At 34.1% G+C, this 20,874-nt stretch overlaps 2 protein-coding genes across 2 annotated transcripts in view; one reads left to right on the plus strand and one right to left on the minus strand.

The window, feature by feature from the left end:
• The window catches only part of LOC109540953, a 7,846-nt gene extending 6,683 nt beyond the window's left edge, over positions 1-1,163 (minus strand). The window contains exon 1 of the mRNA XM_019909531.2: positions 732-1,163. Coding sequence (XP_019765090.2) covers positions 732-938 — 207 coding nt within the window. The 5' untranslated portion in view covers positions 939-1,163. The remainder of the gene's footprint in view (positions 1-731) is intronic.
• A 2,216-nt stretch (positions 1,164-3,379) lies between these two features.
• LOC109541139 overlaps positions 3,380-20,874 on the plus strand; it is a 20,036-nt gene continuing 2,541 nt past the window's right edge. Inside the window, exons 1-4 of the mRNA XM_019909897.2 lie at positions 3,380-3,675; positions 16,965-17,149; positions 17,211-18,201; positions 19,472-20,031. Coding sequence (XP_019765456.1) covers positions 16,969-17,149; positions 17,211-18,201; positions 19,472-20,031 — 1,732 coding nt within the window. The 5' untranslated portion in view covers positions 3,380-3,675; positions 16,965-16,968. The remainder of the gene's footprint in view (positions 3,676-16,964; positions 17,150-17,210; positions 18,202-19,471; positions 20,032-20,874) is intronic.

Raw genomic sequence — 20,874 nt, forward strand, 5'->3', positions numbered from 1 at the left:
AATAGCATCTATTTTTGCAGCAGAAATGTACAAACAAAAATTACAGACTTTGTGAAGAAGATTTCAAATTGTGTTCTGTTTATCTTTTTCTGTTCTTTTTAGTCATACCTACTAACTTCTACTACTGTATGTAAAAATAACGAAATAAAATACATCACGTGTTTTTGTATTATTATTCGCTTATAGCTAACTCTGGATATAACGAACCAGTTTTAGTTCGTTTTTCAAGTTCGTTATATCCGGACTCAACTGTATTATATATTAATTGCATATAAATGGCGCACACATACTCTCAATCTATATTGTAAATTGTAATTATAATATTATGCAGGTATCCATTCTTGAAAACTGGACATTGAGTGAAAAGATTGAAGATTATTCAATGAAAATGAATTTAGATAACCTATAAAATTCCTCCGAATTTCCGTATTATCGGAAAAAGTTGCAATAATTTCAACCTTTTCCGACACCTGCCAAATCGTCGATTTTTTTCAGAAAATTCGCTGATGAGAACTATGCTTTGGTCGTTTTTAATTTATCAAAATACCCATAATATGCATTTCGATGCACAGGCAAAGTGAAAAAAAAGTCCATAAAGAAAAGTTTTTGAAAAAGGGATGTTCTATAAGGTGACCAGATTGCTAACCGCGTATGCGAGGGCCTGATCACCTGTATAATTACCAAATTGCGTTATTGATTTTGTAATAGGGGAAGATTGGCCCATGAAATACCTTAATTAAATGATAAATAGATTCTCGAGGTTTGTCATAAACTTTCTTCAAATGGTCAATGGAATATATACTATCTTTATCCTCTTTACTAGCTTTGGTTCTTGTTAGATGATCATAATGAGCCCTTCGGCACATTTGTCTAACCATCAGGTCAATAAACCGCAGTACATCCACCACTCTATCCATTTTTTCTTTTTCAGAACCCATTTTGACAGTAGAGTTGGGTTGATTTCACTTTTATCAGAACGAATTAAAGTTATTACACTACAACGAGCGTTTGCGCCAACGCAAAATCACATACTTTCCCGCACAAACGAGAAAATCGGTAAAAACACTGCCTAAAATATATGCTCACACTGGCCCACGAATGGCCTAATTCGCACCAAGCTATACACACACCATGCCCACTATAACCTAGATGTCAAAATGAATTGACAGCATTATGCCGGTTTTACACTATCGACTTATTCACAATCACTCAAAGCAATAAATTAAACTGTACGGTTAATTGTACACTTAAAGGTTGTTTAATTTATTGTGGCACTGTAAACATTATTTGATAATTTTTGGAGCTATTTGTTGATGGCCAAACGTGTTTCAATCTCCAACTAAGTTCTAGGAATTGAGGGTTTTGTCATTTTTTCCTTTTTATATGCTTAAGGTGCTGAAAATCCGTGTTCTCTCTAAAAAAATTAGCAAATTAATAATAATTAGTTGCTTCTCTGGCGTCATAAGCAAAAAAATGCCTTTTTTCTTTGTCCAAGTGCCATCGCCATCTACATCTCGTTACTAACACCAAACAGCCAAACTTTGTTAGAATTGAACTTATGAAAGAATACCAAAATTGAACTTTCAATACTTGGAACGTGTATTTTTTGTGAGTATAATGTACAAATAAGTGGTTGACGATTTACTGTGTTATAAGTCGTAAAAAGTTTGCAGTGTGTAACTGACTTTAGATTGAAGCGCGTTCCGAAGTGCTCTCGACGCCATTAGATCTAGAGAAAAAAATTAATTATTAAATTTGGTTTTATTGACCAATTATCAAAAATAAGAAACATAAACAGCGCATTTGTGGCCAACAAAAATTCATACGAGATGGCGGCACTACGCAAAAATTCTCTATTGTCTGACCTAATCGCGTCTATGATCTCGTTTAACCGCGAAATTTAACAGATTTTCCGAAGATCTCAGAAATTCGGTATTTCGCTTTTATATAATCCCTTTTTATGTTCTGGATAAAGGGGATTTCACCGTCCGCAATTTCTTTCAAAAATATTAATTTTTTTCTTCTTAGGGAAGCGGAGAAACGAGCCGCGAAAACGCTTTACTTTTTGTTTGCTCATTTTAAGCGCTTTTTCAGATATCTTTCTTATGATAGAGCTATACATGCACATTGGGAATTTTTTTACAAACTTCTTGTTGTTTACAAGAAGTTTGTAAAAAAAATGGGAATGTAGGTTGGAAACAATCCATTGAGCTAAAAAAACACGCATGTGAGATTCTGATTTTTACCCAAAATTTAATAATTTTTTTTTTCTGAAAAAATATCAATTCTCCCCAAAAGTCAAGAATTCAACAAGCGCGTTGAAAATGACCATATAAGCCTTAGGTGCAAAATAAGCGACATTTTTACCCCATTTCATGCCGTTTTTGAGCGTTCACGACTTTTAACCGATATCTGCTCCAGACACTTTATATGTGCACATTGGAAAGCTTCTTAGGTTGGAAACAATTCATAGACCTGAAAAAATACGCAGGTGACTTTTTTTCCCGAAAATTGTATACAGGGTAGAGGTCGATTTGTTTTTAATTAAAATTTTCTCAAAATTCCTGCAATTCTCCATCATTTTGATCACAAAGATCATAATTGTACATACTTTCCTGACTGTGTTTCAATTCCAAATCAAAAATAATTCCTGGGTTTCAGTCATTTATTGTCTCGATTTATCAATTAAAATATATATATATAATACACCGAAACGTATTTTAATTGATAAATAGAGACAATAAATGACTGAAACAAAGGAATTAATTTTGATTTGGAAAGATCATAATGTGAAAACACGCTGGAAGCTTCAGATCCGAAAAAAGCGAACATTTTAGGATGACTTTAACGGGCTTTGAGCACTTACGATTTTTAACCGACGTTATCTTCAAAATCTTGTGTCTGCTATAAAAAATCGCTGGCTATTTCTGTATCCATTCATAGACCATTCTGTACAGCAGGGTTTTCTAAACTTTTTCGATAATGAAACACTTTGCAAACGCGGAAATTTTCAAACACTTGGTTTATTTTTCAGTTGATTTCTATTGAACTTTATTTTTAGGGACTTTGAAAACGCCGCACTTCCTCACGCCATTTATTATGAATTGATCATGAGGGATCTTTTTATTTGCCAAAAACGCACTCCTCAACCATAAAGAACTTCCCAATGGATTTGCGCGTTTAATAGCGCTAAAATTAAAACTAAATCAATTTCTGATGACAAATGCACATAGAATGAACAAGCCGCTGCTGTCGAAATGAAGCTCATTAAGAGGCAAGAACATTAAAAGAAACATTCTGCCAATAATAGAGATTGGTTGAAAACGAGATGGTAAGGGTACTTGGACTACTTGGAGCTAGCTCGGCGATATGAGTAAAAGCAAATGCCGGCAAACAGTAGTAAACAGTACGCGGTACGATGGTGACATGGACGTATGGTACTGATGGTACTGATGGTACTATTATTCTTTTGGTGCGATCCTTTACTACGAGTATAGGGCAGTGACATCGCTAGTTTAAATGCCTTTAGTACTACTCGCGTTAACCCGCGCTGTGTAAACTGGATTTTGAATTGTTTTTATTTTTACGCGCTTGGAAAATAATCACCGGATTTATTGAGTGATTAGCACCAGAACGATAGTCGGAAACATGCGATATTGTCTTCTATAAAATCAAGTAAGTTGTTTAGAAACGTCTATTTCATCAGTGAAACTTGTTTGAGTACGCATTCCTGAGCGGAAGACTGCTAATGGTGCGATTGAGCGCTAATTTTGAGAGAGCGCGATTTTTTAAGATTAAATTTGGAAGTTTTGCAATATACCGTGTTAAATAAATTGCAAATTGCCCCTGATGCCATCACCTTGCCAACAGCCCGCTAATTTACAGAAAATATTTGCCTCTTTCCCAATAGCAAATTAGTAGAAAATGTCGTCTATTGAGACTCCAAACCAATTCTGTTCTAAATTTATATTAATGAAATGGCATTGTCGCAACCGGACGTGGAATTTAATAATTTTCCTTATGAGTCGCAATTCGAGCTCGCTATTAACGCTCTCTAATAGATATTGCTAGTTTGACTCAGTCTAATATATGGTGCACTTTGGAGCTTATCTCCATTCACCAATAATTTCCTATGGTAAAGAATCAGGTATTATTAATAGTCTTCCCTTGGTGTAAACCAGATAAATCATGTTGCAAAGGATGCACTTCCGTTTCCAAGCTCTGCCAATGTAAATGGTGCAATAATGATTTGAAGCGATTTTGCAAAATATTTGAGCATTAAGTGTTGATTTACTGAAATTGCATCCTTGATACCAGCCATACAATAATGGGTACCTACAATCCCTCATTTCTCTCCGAGAGGATAATAATTACCTGGTTCTATAATCAACTAAAATCGTCTTGATAAAATATGTTTTTATTACTGTTATTAAAATAACGATGTTCGGAAATGAACTAAAAGCCATTTCATTTGGTTAATGCATGGTAAATGGGACTGAGAATGCATCCACTGAAATAAATTATCTGTTTCTAACGTCTTTTTTCCATTTAATTGGTCGATATTCGATATCCTGTTTATGGTTATAGGTGTATTAAAATTGCTTTAAATCAGTCGTTAATACATTGAAATAATTTTCTTACCTATGTACTAACGTGGTCAAGTACTTGTGTAGTATTATTAAACCGCAAGAACTGTGAAAAGTTATTTTATTTTACTGGTCAATGTGGGATTTAGGATTCACACTCTGCCCACATGAGGTTGACTCCTTTCTAATTTCAACTTTAACATTTACATTATTTTCCAATATATACTCCTCGTAATATAGTTATCTCTAACAGCTTGACAGAAAACTATTTTATTACATTTCCTTGTTAGCCATTTTTCGAAACGTGCTTTTCCATTGCAAATTTAATTCTATTTCAAGCGTCAGAAGAACGGAGTATATATATACTTCGGAAGACGGAACAATGGCAGTCATATTATTATCAGTAATGTTTACTTAAGTAGATAAATGAATGAAAACAAAGTAAAACGGTTTTAGACACCTATTCTACCATAATATTAATGACTGCATTTTCACGTGAAGTAGATCCGTTATGTGGTGCAATTGTTTATAAAATATCGCCTATGCCTCCCATTTACTACTTCTCAACTGTAAATTGCTGTAAATTTTGATCGTTTTAATGCCCCTTTATTGGTAGTTAATACTTATCAGAAGCAATAAAAATTATTAATTCGCCAATATCGCATTAAACAATGCAGCGAGAAATAAAAATCATATTTTAGGCTTAACTGTTCTTTTAATATCATACAACAGTTGCAGGTATAATGCCATTTTTTATTGCCACCTGTGTGGTATTCTTTTATATTTCATTCATACGCAATAAATCAAATAATATTCAAAAAGTCAAACGGGTTGAGGTCTGGATAGCGCAGTGGCCAAGCAATGGGACTACGGGACTAAGACCAGACGAAATTGTGTGTGATCTTTACTATTTCCAAAGGAGACAGACTTTTGCGGTTATTCCTGGAAACTGGGGGGTTTTCGGGTTTTTAGGCCATCGTGCAATAGAATTTCTTCCCGACTTTTGCGGTTTGCTCGGCGCAACAACCACCTCTGAAGGTGCTGGTGCTTGCGAAATATTCGATTTCGAAATTCTACGGCGGTCCAAAATCCCGAAAAGCTCACCAGTTTCGACTTCATTGTCAATTACTCCAGTCCACATGTTACTGAAAATGAGTTGAATTGAAAAACTATCCAATCGATCTTTCCACCATTCACACTCGCGGAAGATCCAGAAGAAGAACTTGTTAGTAACGATAGGAGTGCAGTTCATTTTCGTGCAATGTATTGTGCATGGATGTGTTATTTTGCCCAGAAATTCGTCTTATACCCGGATAATTTCCCAGGTAATTTCTAAAATTTGCAGCATTGCTTCTTCGTACAACTTCTTCACAAGTCTATTAAGAAAACGACAATTTGGGTATTTTTCTTGGATTTTTTTCACTGTTAGTTGTGAGTTCTTAATTCGCTCGTTAGCAGCTACTCATACCCCGATATTTCATAGACTGTTGAGGATTGAGGAAAAATGAAAAGAATAATTTTTGCTTAAAATTCATAGAATTCATATTTTTGATCCCACAACGGACACCAAGCATAAAAGAATGGTACCAACTGAACATAGATAGAATCACCTGCCGTTCTTACCATGGAAATTATTTATGCTGATCGTCATTTGCTCAGGTACTTATGGATAATATGGGGATAATTCTGACGTTGGTTCTAGGTGTATGTAAAAATGTCGATTGGACATCAGATGAGAAGGTTTAATGGGAACGGGAAACATCATGAAAACATATTGCTTGCCGAAGCAGCTCATTAAAAGCAAATCATTGTATGTAGAAACATCCGAAACTTATATTGATAAAAGTTGAAGTGAAATGTTCTAGTAGGCGATTGTCATTGGATTCCTAACGCCGATTTTCTAAGGTCGAATGGTTGATAGAAATTTCCAGCTGTGACTATCCAAAGTCATTCCATGTTAGTTTTTCGTAAATATTGGCAGCTTCTTCGCATGTGTGGATGAAAGTTGCGAACCGTAATTAAAATGCATTAATTGCGCAAAAAATTGAGCGAATATGCCCAAACAAAAACAATGGTGTTTAAAATAAATGCAATCTTGTGAGAGAAACCTATATAAGTACACTTAACCCAGTGTTATTGAATGTCATAACAATGTTATTAATTGCAAAATTCATTATTGCTATTACCAAAGTGCATGAGAGTGAATTAGCAAAATCGACAGCGCGGAACTGTAAGAGAAAAACTGTTAAAACGTGCAATTTACAATCTAAGAAATTAATATTTTTTTGTGCGTGCAACAAATAGAAATATCTAGCGATTAATTAACAAGAAAAATTGCTCTAGATTATTTAATATCATCTGGACTGAATTAACCACCCTGCTAATCCATAAATCTTGTCCAAATTGAATAAAAACTAGGATAACCAATTAAGTTTGGTTTGGGAGTATATTAAACCGCATTCCAAACAATGACGAGCTCTTTCCACTCAAGGCAAGCTACCATTGACGTCCTAAATTTTCAATATATAAATACTCCTTTTTTGCCATTTCTGAAATATACAGGTATACATTTAGCTGATACATGTTGAAATAAAATAGCCTTTGAGCGATTTACAAGACGTTCTTAGAAGCAGACAAATAAATATAGGAATTAAATGTTGAATGGTATTCAATTGCATTCCAGAACTTTAAACAGTGTTTTTTACATTGACTGGCCATGTAATAAGCCGTGGAAATAAAAGAGACTAAAGTCAACAGCCTGACAAGATGACCATTAGCACAAATATTATTGTTGTAAGAAGAACTTTGTTAACTTCTCGTAATGTCTTTAACTAACGGTAAAAATTATCGGAATACTCGAGATTGCGAGATATTCAGATCTTTTTCTGTCGCATTTTAATTACATCGTGGACAAACTAGGAGCAATTATATTCGCCGTTCTATTGTACAATAATTGGCGCAGATGCGAATCAAGAAACAGTAAATTTTAATTTAGTTGATACACAGCGAAAAACCATAAACCTTCTTTCGCAAACCTGTTATTGGCATTTCAAAAACAACTGTTCGGCTTCGAAAATATTTAAAACTGGTCACGTAAACTATGTTTTTAGTATACCAAAGGTTAATTATTAAATGCGAGTTTTGAACTACTTTTTGAAATCCAGCAAACATCAAACAGCCTTTTCCAGTCAAACCTAAACCAGGATTTTTATAATCCTCTCACTCCCCCGGAAATAGTTAGTTAAAAGGTGCAAGTAAAATGCCACAATATTTACCAAGTCATTTAGCAAATTTGAGATAAGTTTTAATGCTCTTTCCTTGTACTCGTCTCCTTGGTGCTTTCCTTCTAACAACGCAATCTCGGTGGAAAACATGTTTAAATCTAATGAGCGGATTCCTCACTAGTTAGCTAACTAATTATGTTGCAAATATAAAAGTAGTCTTTTTAGGTTAATCCTCATGTTTTCAGGTCCTCATTAAACAGTCGCTATTCCTTCAGCATTAGAGTTTTTGCTCTAACAACTTGTTGTGTGATTGCTTATTTTAGTAGTTGATTTTGCAGTTGTATGGTTGGATCAAGTAAACTCTGGGCATAGAAAAAATGCATTTATAGAAATGGTTCAATAGAGTTCAAAATCGCACTAATTTGATTTTTTTTTCAATTTATTAAACTTTACTTTTTCCCATGGGTCTGTGAGTGGCTCCACAGCTTCTTGAGTCATTTGGCAGCCTTGATAACAAGTTGCCATTATTCTGCAATATATTTGTATGTATCATTAATTATTTAAATAAATGTTGTATAATGAATGCAGCGTCTATACATTACTATAGGCAGATATCACGTTCCGAAGTGTTGTGCAAAGGCAGAAAATTTCGCTTTCATATCTTGAGGCATTTGCAATCGGAATGTGGTAGTTGTTTAGTGTGCCGGGCCCTATAATCTTTTGGGTTTCTGTGCCTTTTTCCTCTGTTGCGTAATGATATGGTATAAATTAATGGGTGACCAAAACGAGATTTATGGACTTATCATTGGGCTATTTAGCCGAGGATAAAAGGGAATAACGAATGTGTGCTCTTCCAAAGACCGGTTATTTAGATGGGTTTAATTGCAGTTTTACCTAAGAATACTATCTATACAGAAGCAGTCGATAAAAATACTCGTTAACCTCGCTTTCACATATTACGCAAGTAGCATGAATGATTGTTAATGCGTTTTCGATAAGGACCCATAGAACTGGACTTATAGGCATTAATTTCCAGTTTCACTTAATCACATGAAATTGTATATTAATGGAGTAGGAACCTGTATGGTTTGCAACTTAGTATGGAATACCTAGTTGATATCAAAGGTATTTTGATTTTGCAAAGAAAGTATATACTTTGCAAACGATAAACCGTGATTTCAAAGTCAAGCATTACTTTGTATCTTATTAGTACTTGTTCGTTAGCCTTGGATTTACGCGAGGAATTCAGACAATCCCCTCAAGCTTTTCATACTATATGTATATTGATTATTATATATTCAAAGCAACTTCATACAGTCATTAGGTAAATCAATTAAAAGGCATTTTCACGTTTAAACAATTTCATGGCAGTTAAGCGTTTTTGCGCGAAAGTGGTAGCCACCACGTGAGAAATTTGTAATAACTAATTATTCCTTTCAGCTCCAAGGGAGTGTCTGTATTAATGTTGCAAAACGCGGTTTGTTGCTTTTTGGAGTCACGCCTTTCATTCTATTTCAACGACAGGTAGATAAGGCCTTGAATTTCGTCATTATTCAGATCAAACACCAAAACTATTGATCATTGTGAATAATAAATAGATTAACATACTTTCCGAGATGAGAATTCCTATTACTATTATGTTGGATTGTTCGCTAAAACTGATAGTTTTTACGTAGGTACATTTTTATTTTTATTGAAACAAGTGTCTTATTCCAACAGCTTCAAACTCAAGACAAATTGACCATTTCTCCATTATTTGCAATGCAAGAAAGTAAGATTTTAGTGAAAATGTATTGTAAATAATGATCAATGCATACCTACTTACACCCATTTATAACCCGTTTTAACCTTTCTGAAACTTTCACAAACCGCGATGAATTTAGAATTTGCATTTGGTTATCATTCATTCCTAGTACAAATTGAAAAGCCAACCTTTGTGTTTAGCATGAAGGACGTTCATGACAGTTCACTGGCCACAAGATATGCATGTTTATTTTTATTTTTACTGTTAATTTGAAACGCGACTGTCTGGATTTTAGAAGTAATTTATGCCCATTTTTGCACACATTGTATCTGAACAACGATGTTATTTTTATTGCCCAAAGTTTGATGACAATGGCAAACAAAGGATGATGATTTTGTATAATTTCAAACATGAATCATGGCTCTTCATCGGAGCATATTTTTTGTAGTGATCAGATGCGGATATTCAATAAGTTTTCATTTCATTTATCTCACTTGCTGGTGCATAGAAAACTAGGAGAAACCTAGAGGCAATAAATCCAAATATGGAAAATTTCTGTCGATGGCTTTATGTATTCAGTAATTTATGTTAATTAATTTTTAATGCTTGCTATAAATCATCAAACACCTTGTAATGTGTATTTTACTACATACCAAAAATATATTATTAGAATTTCGACTCGCAGCTTTGTAACTGAAACAGCTATGAAGTCAGCAAAGTTAACATTTTTATTGAAAATATCAAACAATGCGAATTTAATTAAGTTAAATAATCATGTTCTCATTCGAGCAGCTGATTTTAGCAACAAAAGATTATTTGGTTCATTGTTAACATGAGAAGCAAGTTCTTCTCAAGCCTTCCTATATTACGTAGGAGCATTATTTAATATCAGAATCCAGTAGCTGTATAAAATCCTACTCAAAACGATATTTATTAGATTTTGAGATGTTTAAAGCCGATTTGGCTGATTTGTTGCAAATAACTTAAACTGGGAATTTGTATTTGTAGTAATCACAGGCACACAACTGGCTATTTGTACATTGAATACAACAAATCCCTTGAAAATACCTAGTAGTAGAGTAGCTTCTTTGTTTTGCTACTTACTCGTAGAAAGCTGATTTCATCTGCTTATGAATTGTTCAGTTGAGTCATAGTGTCTTCAGGCTATTTATGATAATATTGGAATGACTCGAAAATTTCTAAATAAATACGTCAGCTAAGGAGAACCAACATTTGGTTCTTCAAAGCAACCCATCAACCTTTTTCGGCCACTCATTACCTACTAGTGCAGGTGCAGAATTTGCAAGGCTAAGAAACTTATTAAGTTTGTAAAAAACTTATTAAGCTTTTAAACTTAAAATGTTTTCTTGATAAGGGTATCCGTTAGTCAAGTCATACAGTTGTCTCTCTATGTGACAATTTCTGGTTCAATGAGTCAGACTAGAGTTTTGGTTCCGTTTTATTATTCAGTGTTTATCCAAATGTGAAAACCCTGAGTTTGATTTGATCATGCATCGAATACGATTACGATCAGCATACAAATTCTCTGTTTAATTCTGTGAAGGCTTTAAAATGGCAATTTTGAAAGTTCGTGAAATGCATTGATGATACATACAGACATTTTTGTCTTATATAATATTTTTATTACAGAATGCCCGGTTCTTTCAATAAGTTATTTGACATACTTGTTCACTAATTACATACATGAGGCCACTTATAAGGATTTTAAGAAACCATTTGGTGACCTTTCTTGACTATATTTGCATGCATAAGTTATGAAGACACGAGGAAGTCCCTTGAAATTAAAATGGAATTTTTGCATTTTGCATTTTAACTGCGGAACTCAGCTGTGCAACCTGACTTTGTCAGGGATTGCTTTCAATCTCCGTAATCTGAATTAAATTCAATTATTTATAACCAGTATAGACTGTATGAATTCATTTGTAATGGCTAATCGCAAATGAAACAAAACATGGTATTTAGCCTTCATTAAAAGTAAATACATATTAGTCGACACACTTACAAAGTCTGTGTGGGTTAGCATACCTACATAACTAAATTAATAAGCCGTTTGTTATTGTTTCCGTCCGGACTATGAACGGAAAACTGTTTTGTTTGGCAATGGATATTTAAAAGCGTCTAACAAATAAAAAATTAAAACCTGTAATTATTATGCCGCTAGACAGAAAATCGTTTTTGTTTCATTGTCAAAAGACCATAATTGAATAAAACACGCCTGAAGATACTCACCAAAGCCACTGATTAGAACACATGCCACAGAAAGTGATTGAAACTATATACATATTTGATAAGTACCTTCTCATTATATAACTGTATTTTATGAAGAAAATACGTACATGCGTCTCTTTAAACCTATATTCAGCTAAAACTACTCTACAGTAAATAAGAAAAAAATCGTAGAACGTACACCATACCATTCAATTTAAATATGAACATCTAATTATGGCCTAATTGGAATGTCAATTTTATGTATGCATCAGTGGAGTAACTGACATGAAACGTACAATGTAGGTTAACAATAAAGAATGTAAACTAATTAATAGATTCATTGAATAATACATTTCATTTCCCATTTGACCCTTAAAATGGTTCGAAATGAAATATTCGTTTGAAAAAATGTGGCTTTGCAAGATTAATTCATGGATTCAATTGAATCTTTGTCGAAAACCGGTGTAAGAATGTGTGCAACTTGACCATAGAACATTAGAGCTCCCGTCATAAAAATCTAATCAAATCCATCTAAAAATAACTAAAAATGTATTTGTAGATCAATACATTTTGCACCCGCTTCAATTACCGGCGTAACCATGCATCAAGTTACTATGTAAAGTTTAAAAGACAAAGAAGTTGCTAATAGCTTAATTTGCCATCATAATTATGAGCAGGAAATGAGACACTAATTAGGTAATTCATAATTGGGAATGGATAATCATCAGAAATAATAACTTACCTAATGAATGATGGATAATTTGAAATCTTAGCTTAATCTGAAGTAATCTCAATTGATTAGCCAATCAAATGGAACCCCTGCTGGACTTGATTGGCTTTTTACTTGTAGGTAAAGTCTACAGAGTTTTAGAGTTGGAATGAAAAGAATTACCCAACATCATAATACGCAATCGAAATTTCAAAAAAATGTCTGCAACTGTTAAACATATATAATAAAGGTTGTTGGAAGTTGAAACACTGTTGATTCCCATTGAGCTGGCAGCACGATGTGCCTTTTTGTGCAGTAAACCACACTCAGTCTGCAATATGTTGCCTGAGCTCTTCTTTTTTCGTTTTTAATAACGGTATCATCTTTCATCTTAAATTGACGCTATTCAACGGACTAGGCTTCCGGAGTATAACTTAAGTGTAATTAGTCAACTGGAGACAAGCCGCAGTAGGAACAAATAATCTCAAAATGGAGTTAGTTATTTCAAGAATTGTGCAACCCACAATGGAAGAATTAAGTGCTCGGAATAGTCGCATAATTAGTACAAAACATTTTCAATTTGATGGAAAACACGTAGAGAAGTAGATTTACCTTGTGGTTGAGCTCTTGAACGGTTATAATTGCAGTGGAGCAAACATGTAAAAGAGGTTTGAGAAGAAAATTTGGGTCTAGTTAGCTGAAAGCCATGTTTTTACAGTTACATGCTTAATTATGGTGATGTTTACCATGTTTTGTATGCTTTGACGTTCTTTTGTAGCAAATATTAAGACTTAAGTGAAAAAGTGACTATAAATCCTAATTAGAATATTTTTTGTTCAACTGACCGCAGTTCTGACGCAAAATATGCGTATATACGTGTCAGATAAAAATGTCTATAACAGCCAGATTTTAATCCCTGCTTAAATCATGCATTATGATGTAGATTTGATTAATGTTCGCTCAGGACAGAGAAAAAAATATAAAAAGGATTAAAAAATAATCCGCCAACTGATAATACCGAAACCAGTGCAATTATATTAATTTATAGCACCATTAATAAGTCAATTTAACTATAAAGTATCAGTACAAATTAGTCTACTTACTATGATCATTACCATTAATATAGTGAGGATTTATCAAAATGAGGGGCTTAATGATAAAACGTATATGTTTAATATGCATAACCCATGAGTAATATTTATAAGAGAATAATAATTAAAGGCGGGCCTTTTGAGCACTTGCTTAGTTCTTGGAATTTCAAATATTTCCAGAAGATAGCGACCTCTAAGAAAACATACAGGAACGTGAAAACCAAAAAGATATTTTTGCAGATAACAGGTCGTGGACATTAGGGACGCAATTGCAGAAGTGAAAAAAATGAAGAAAATGGCTCATTTAATTGGTCTGTAGTTTCAAAAGCGCGATCTCTTTATCTATCTCCCGGCCAGCGGATTTTGGCATATTTATTATGTTTTAAAAATTCCTAGTATACCAAGAAGCCCAGAACTGCCGCATGGTATTTCCAGAATGTTAATGTGTGTAAATGTTAAGGAATGTAAAAAATTTTGAATTTATTATAGTTGGTAGATTTAAATTACAGTTTAAATTTGTTATACTGCACTTGAGATCAGATTTATGTTGGTCCGATTTTTATATGCGATCCGTAAAATGAAAAGCTGATCTTGGAACTCTGGTGAGTTCATAAATTAATCAATTCAATTGGTTTGTCACTGCAATAGTTTCAATTTATATTCACCAGAAATGCTATCATGTCTATGCAGTGTAGCCATCAGATACCGTATGACTGTAGATGTAAAGAACGTGTTTAGTATAATATAAAAGCCCATAACTTGGTGCTACACTTTAATAATTGCATTAAAAACTACAAAATGTGATTAACGGTGTTTTCTGGTCTACAAAACGAGTTTAACGTATACTAAAGGTAATTAGCCGCCCATTTGACTTTGCGCATCACCGGTTTAATTAAAATTAAAATAATGGTCGAAAAATTTGCTGCCTCGGATAGAGTGCATTGTGTGGAATGTATGTACACCTGCAAATCTTAATATGCCATTTAACGATTCAGTAACTTGACCGACTTGTAACGTAAATTGCCTTCTACGAATACACGATAATCCATCTTATTTACTTAATCGTTGCTATTCTGAAGCAAATCAACCAGAACTGCAACCAGAGAAGGGATTAATCATTTAGTCGATGATATCTCTTCAGAACTGATTTGTTTCTTAAATGACATTCAAATTGGTTTTGCTCAAAATGGCTTAAGTCGCTTTGGGTTGGAACCTTCAACAACACACAATAAAATTCGTTTCCTCCGAAGAAATGCGCGTCAGGTGATAAATAAATAATTTTCAACAAAGTACTCGACTCAGTTATGTTTTAAGTTCGTCTTAATTAATAATAATATCTACTGGATTATTTAAAGGCAACGTTGTACTTTTCACCCACTTAGTATGTTTCGTTCAAACCATATTGTGTATTAAATTTTTACAAGCTCGTAGCGCAAATGATGAAAAAGTTCAAATCATGCAACAAGCTCACATCTAGTTACAGCAACACTCGATTAACTTTTTTCCAATCTTTGAACCACAATTTCAATTACCCGGGTACTTATTATATTTGGCTTTCGGCACATTTCACAGTTGTTCTACCCTTGAAACTGTTAATCGTCTGGTTGCAAGTGTTATGTTAACCCAATTTTTCAGACCGGTTAGAAACACAAAGCACGGAAAAATATCAAACTAATAATTAATATTTAATTTGGCAGCCCCTTCGAGTTTACACTTGCTGAAGATGAAAAGAGGAAAAAATTCAGTCGATTTCCCAGAAGATTTGAAGATTTATTTAAACGACATTACAACCGAAGAGGATTGTTGACCCTTAACACAATTAAATGATTGAGCTGGCAATAACAGTATATAGGAAAAATATATCAAGCCATAACAAAGCTAGTCATATAAATGTATTTAATTAAAATATCTGCTAATAATAAGAGTCAAGGATGCTAATGGCCTTTGGGTATATCGACCCGGTGTAAAGAAGTTATTTCAAGAAGCTTTTCATTCTTATTGCCTGATAACGCAATGAGTATAATTACATAAAAACTACAAACAAAGTTTATCACACCAAAGAATAACAGTCGAGCTTTATTTAGTGTTCATAAAGAAGGGTAATTAAAGACGGTTCTTTTGAACTGCGCCTTCTTAGAATTGCTCAAACTTTGGTTGAATTGAATGAAAATCCCTGGGTCTTCCTCTTGGTAACTTAAGCCAAAATAATAGGTATCAATAAAATCTGTCAATCAGCATTGCTTGATATTCCCAGAAGTAATTTGGTGCTAGTAATAAGGAATTCGCTCGCTAGAAACAGGTTAATATAAGTTTCCTTAATATCACTGGAAATAATTACTAGGCAGCCCAGAACTTAATTTAATACCTTGTAGATGGGCACTTCAGCAAAAGTATATTAAAATAATTGGTATGGACATCAGCCTTATCTCTCTATCAGCGAAAAAACCCATGGGTGTACAAACAGAACGGTTTTAAAAACCGGCATATTTACCTACAACTTTAATTAATAATAAATTATCAGGTGACTTAACGTTTTTACTGCATTTTGGCGCCTGGTTAACGAGGTGTTTTAAATGATTTACGGCTTTAGGTTCTTGATTAAATTTGGATCGGGACGTGCCACAAGAAGTAGAGTAAAACTCCCGAATAACATATTCACTGTTGCTTTATCTATTAATTACGCTTCTAATGCCCACGTTTAAAGATAAATTTCTAACTGTGTTTGTGTGTCTAACAATAAATTGAATTGCTATAATTATTGACCATGATTGGTGAAGCCTGTAAATAATTAGCAAGAGAAAACTGTGTTAGTTTGTCAATAATTTTCCTAAAGATGTCAATCTGGGTTAATTGTAGCATGACGAATGTGGTAGCGGTAGAGAAAACCCGCAGTTTATAATATTCTGCAGTTTTCGTTTTGTATATTTTAATGTACACGTTTTCTACAAATAAAATATGTCCAATTTAGTTAAGTAGATGGTATACGGACTCATTGCGCGCTTAGATCCAGTTGATAGATTTATGAAGACAGTTTAACCAACTGAAAGGAACATGTGACTTTTGCTTATTATTGCGTGGTATATTTCAAACAAATCTCAGAAGCACTCTGCCACATATTTACCTTTAGATTTATAATAATTGGATCTAACATGGTAAGCAAGCAAGGATTAAGTAGTGATCAGGCCTGGTATACTTAAAAAATATTGAAAAAACAAAGTTGAGAAAGGCTTATTTTTAGCAGCAAGTCATTCTTTAACCACTAATGATATTATTCAACACAGTTGCATGTTGAAACACATGGGCGGGCTGAAAATGCACCAAAAAATATGTAATATGTATATTGTCATAACATAATTGTTTTTTTTTGTTAATCTGTTACAGAAATATGAGGTGGTTTCGCAAACAAGATCAATCCCCTCGCCTGCTCAGTTTATCACCATTGAGAACCTCAGACTCGCCAGATGCTTTCGTGTTCAATAGCAGGCCTGAAAAGGTGGAAAATGTCCCTCTGGATATGGAAATCATTTCTTCGTCTAAACAATCTCCTAGACACCGGTCAAGAATTGGTGTGTAATTGCAAATTAATTTTCCCTTTTTCAGCTTCTTTAAACATTTGTCTTGTTTCAGACATGACGCCATCATCCTGGGCTAGAAGACATTACAACAAAAGCGATACGAATTTTTACAGTGTAGAAGATAGTGTAGTGATTTTGGAAAAGTCTGAAAAACGAAGACATAAAAGTCAACCGCGATTCAGTAGTTCTAGTTGTGCGTTTAACTGCAACCCTGAGAAGAGAAATCCTTTGCTTGATAGAGTTAAACACACCAGACTGTCGTGTTTTCGCTCAAATTCAAACGCATCTACTGTAAATAATGACGGTTTCTCATTGGAAACTGCCTCCGCAAGTACGATAATTGACCCATCGTGCTCCAAAGATGTAAAATCTAGCCTTAGTGAAAATATTGATAATAGCAACAATAATAGTGATAATGCCCCTTGTGATAGTGCCCCTAGATCTTCATGTTTTACGGCCAAACTTCGCGCAATGTCAGAAAAGTACTTGCAGAACTCAAAAAGTCGTCTGTTTACTAAATTGTACAAAAACGCCGATGCCGATGGGCAAAATGCGAGGAAAAAAATAGTGAAAAAGCGCAGCTTTTCGTATGGCGCCCTACCGGATCTGGAAACTTTTAGACAAACTAACACGTTAATCTACCATGACGTCAATACAAATGATGAAGAAGATCACTTACTGTTAGGCGATAATGAGGATTCCGACAGTGGGATTTTAGTCAATGATTCATTCGCGTCCAATTTCGAGGGATCGTTTACCTCGCAATCTCCATTGCATATTACAGAAATTAAAGACATCGATATTGATGGGGCCATATCCAATTCAACCAATGAAGGATTAAGCCGAAGTTATTCCACCGGTTTACAAAGAAAAATTAATTCCACTGACAGCATTTTTTCGGCGAACTACAGCAAAAATGTTGCAATCGTTAAATTCAACAAGAAATATCCTGATGAAGAGCTAGGAATCTTCATAACGAGAAGCAAACAGATCTCCCAAGGCTACTTGGTTGGCAAAATCGTACATCAGAGTTTGGCTTCAAGGTTAGATTTTAATTTAATTAATCCAACTTTTGATTTGCACTTAACTATATGCGTGTCCCATTAACATATCTCAATACCAAACCACTTATTTTAAAATGAGAATATTTCAAATTAACATTGATTCTTCAAGATCACCGTGGTTTTCTCTTTTTTTTATAACGTGCCCGTATCGCTGACTGCACACGTTTTTCATTTAATATTAATTTGTGGTAAACCAAACAAAGTGTTATTAACAGAATTGGAAATGCATGATCGTCTAGAAAGTAAACAAGAAATTGATGAGATAAGCAATTTATACAGTGACTGTCAGTATTATTGCTAATTAATATTTTTGTACCTTTCCGAGCCTCAGCCCGCACATTTAATGCAAATAGTGTGTAATTTTTTCAACAAAAAATATTTTTTCATATCGTATGTGTTTTTCGAGATATTCAGACAGATTCAATTCAAATTTGATCTAATCTCACTCAATCAAATCTCTCTCCCGCGTATTAACACTAATGAAACTGCTTGTGTAAGCACTGCTGCATTGTGTGGTGTCATCATTTAATTAATAAAATAATTAAAAGTGTTTGTCTTCTATCTGAAGGAAGGATGTTCTGCGGTATGGTGTACTTACGTAACTGAAATACTCACGCAAAACTAATCATCGCATAATAATTAATTAGTTATTTAAATGATAATTCACGGGATGCAACAGTGTAATTAGTTTTTCTTCTTCTATTGCACAGCTAACGGTGCAACGTCGATTTTCTTCGGTTTCCGGGATACTCTGCCTTTATTATTCAAACATTTTCAAATCTGTTATTGTGGCTTTTCTCAAACTTTTAATTAAGTTTAAAACAATCAAGTCTTCTAATTGCCAAAATATCAGATTTTCGACACGTTTTCGTTTCATAATAAAGTTGCAGCTTTACGACTTTACGCAATAGGTTTGCAAAATTTAACAAAAACCCAACTAATAAAAAGCTCATCCCGATTAAGCAGAAATATCGAGTTGCGCCTCACTTTTAAATAATGATTCATCAACATCTAATAATCAACAATGGAATGGTTTCTTGCCTAATGCAAAAAGCAGCTATTAAATAAATCAGTTGAACTGAATGATATTCAAGCTGACTGAACGTAAAAAACCGATGATTAACATTTTTATTATTACGTAATAAGAGCTAAAAAATAAAAACAAAAAATCCAGTTAAAATCAAATCGATTTGAGCGCGCAGAACGTGTTGTACAGTTAATTCCATGCAAGCAATTAATATGTTTCAAGGGAGGCGACACTACAAGAAGGAGATGAGATCCTGAGCGTGAATGGAACTGCGCTTTCTGGATTGACGATCACTGAAGCGAAGCAAATATTGAACACCAACGATCAGATTATTGAAATGGTTATCATTCGGTGCATGAAGGAAACATCGGTGGACTTCGAATTCAACAGACATTCCGTAGCTGGGCATCCGGCGGCCAGTCCAAGCCCTTTAAATAAGCGTCATTTTCAAAAAAACTCGATTCATGGAAGCTATACGAGAATGCTGAGGAAAAGCTCATCGTCCTCGAAAAATGATAGTTCGTCTCCGCCTCCCAGTCCCCAGTCCTCAGAGCCAGTGTTTTCTGAGTCAACTTCAGCTTCGAATTTTTGCACTTTGCCACGAAGGCCCGCGTCCAGTGTCTGCACATTTCATACAGTTACACTTGAAAAAGGGGTTGGAAAAAAATCGCTTGGATTCACTATTGTAGGCGGACGAGACTCTCCAAAAGGCGCATTAGGCATTTTCATCAAAACTATCATGGTCAATGGACAAGCCGCAGAAGACGGCCGATTAAGAGCGGGTAAGATCTATATTATTATAATGCTAACACAGATTGCACAATTGATACAAGAAAATGTCCACAACTGCGACTAATCTAGTTTCAATTACCGGCTGTAAACTTCTTGTAGAATATCGCATGACATGACACAAAAAAACTGATAGATAAATGGGTGTGTACAATTTATGGAATTTTAAAAAATTTAATAGTGAACCCGATTAAATCACAATAATTTATATATTCCAAGCAGTAAGGTTTCAGTGGTTGTTTGAAAACCGTCGACCATCCTAGCGAACCACTACTGTATACAGGGTTATTCACGCTAAACGGCACGGAAGTTCGCGGCTAAACCGTTTGATTTTTACAAAGTATTATTTTACGAATTGTCCGACGCCTACAGAGCGCACATTTTAAAAACATTTTTGTAATGTACAGGGTGTCCCAAAAGCTCTAAAGATATCAAAATTGCGTTTTTTTAAATGGAATGTCCTGTATATTATAGCATTTTTGGATTCGCTGAATAAAATAAGTGTCTGTTTTAATAACATTTATAACACCTAAATCTTAAGGTTTTTTAAATAATATGAATTTAATCAAAATATAATCTAATTTGCACGTGTCAAATAGTTTAGAAGTATTTAAGTTATGTAAGCGTGATTTATGGTGAAGTGTAACAAGATATAATATTGTATATCCCAATGATAATAAACTTACCATGTTATACAGGGTGTTCACAAATTTAAACTAATCAAATTAGAACTTTAAGTGGCTCTAACTTGATTAATTTAAATACAACCCATATTTTTCAACTTACCAGGAAATGCAATTTTTAATTACCTATCGAATGGTATTAGGATGTTAATA

Source organism: Dendroctonus ponderosae, unplaced genomic scaffold, assembly GCF_020466585.1.
Source record: "Dendroctonus ponderosae isolate FM_Combo_2020 unplaced genomic scaffold, Dpon_F_20191213v2 Dpon_F_20191213_1, whole genome shotgun sequence".
NCBI lineage: Eukaryota > Metazoa > Arthropoda > Insecta > Coleoptera > Curculionidae > Dendroctonus > Dendroctonus ponderosae.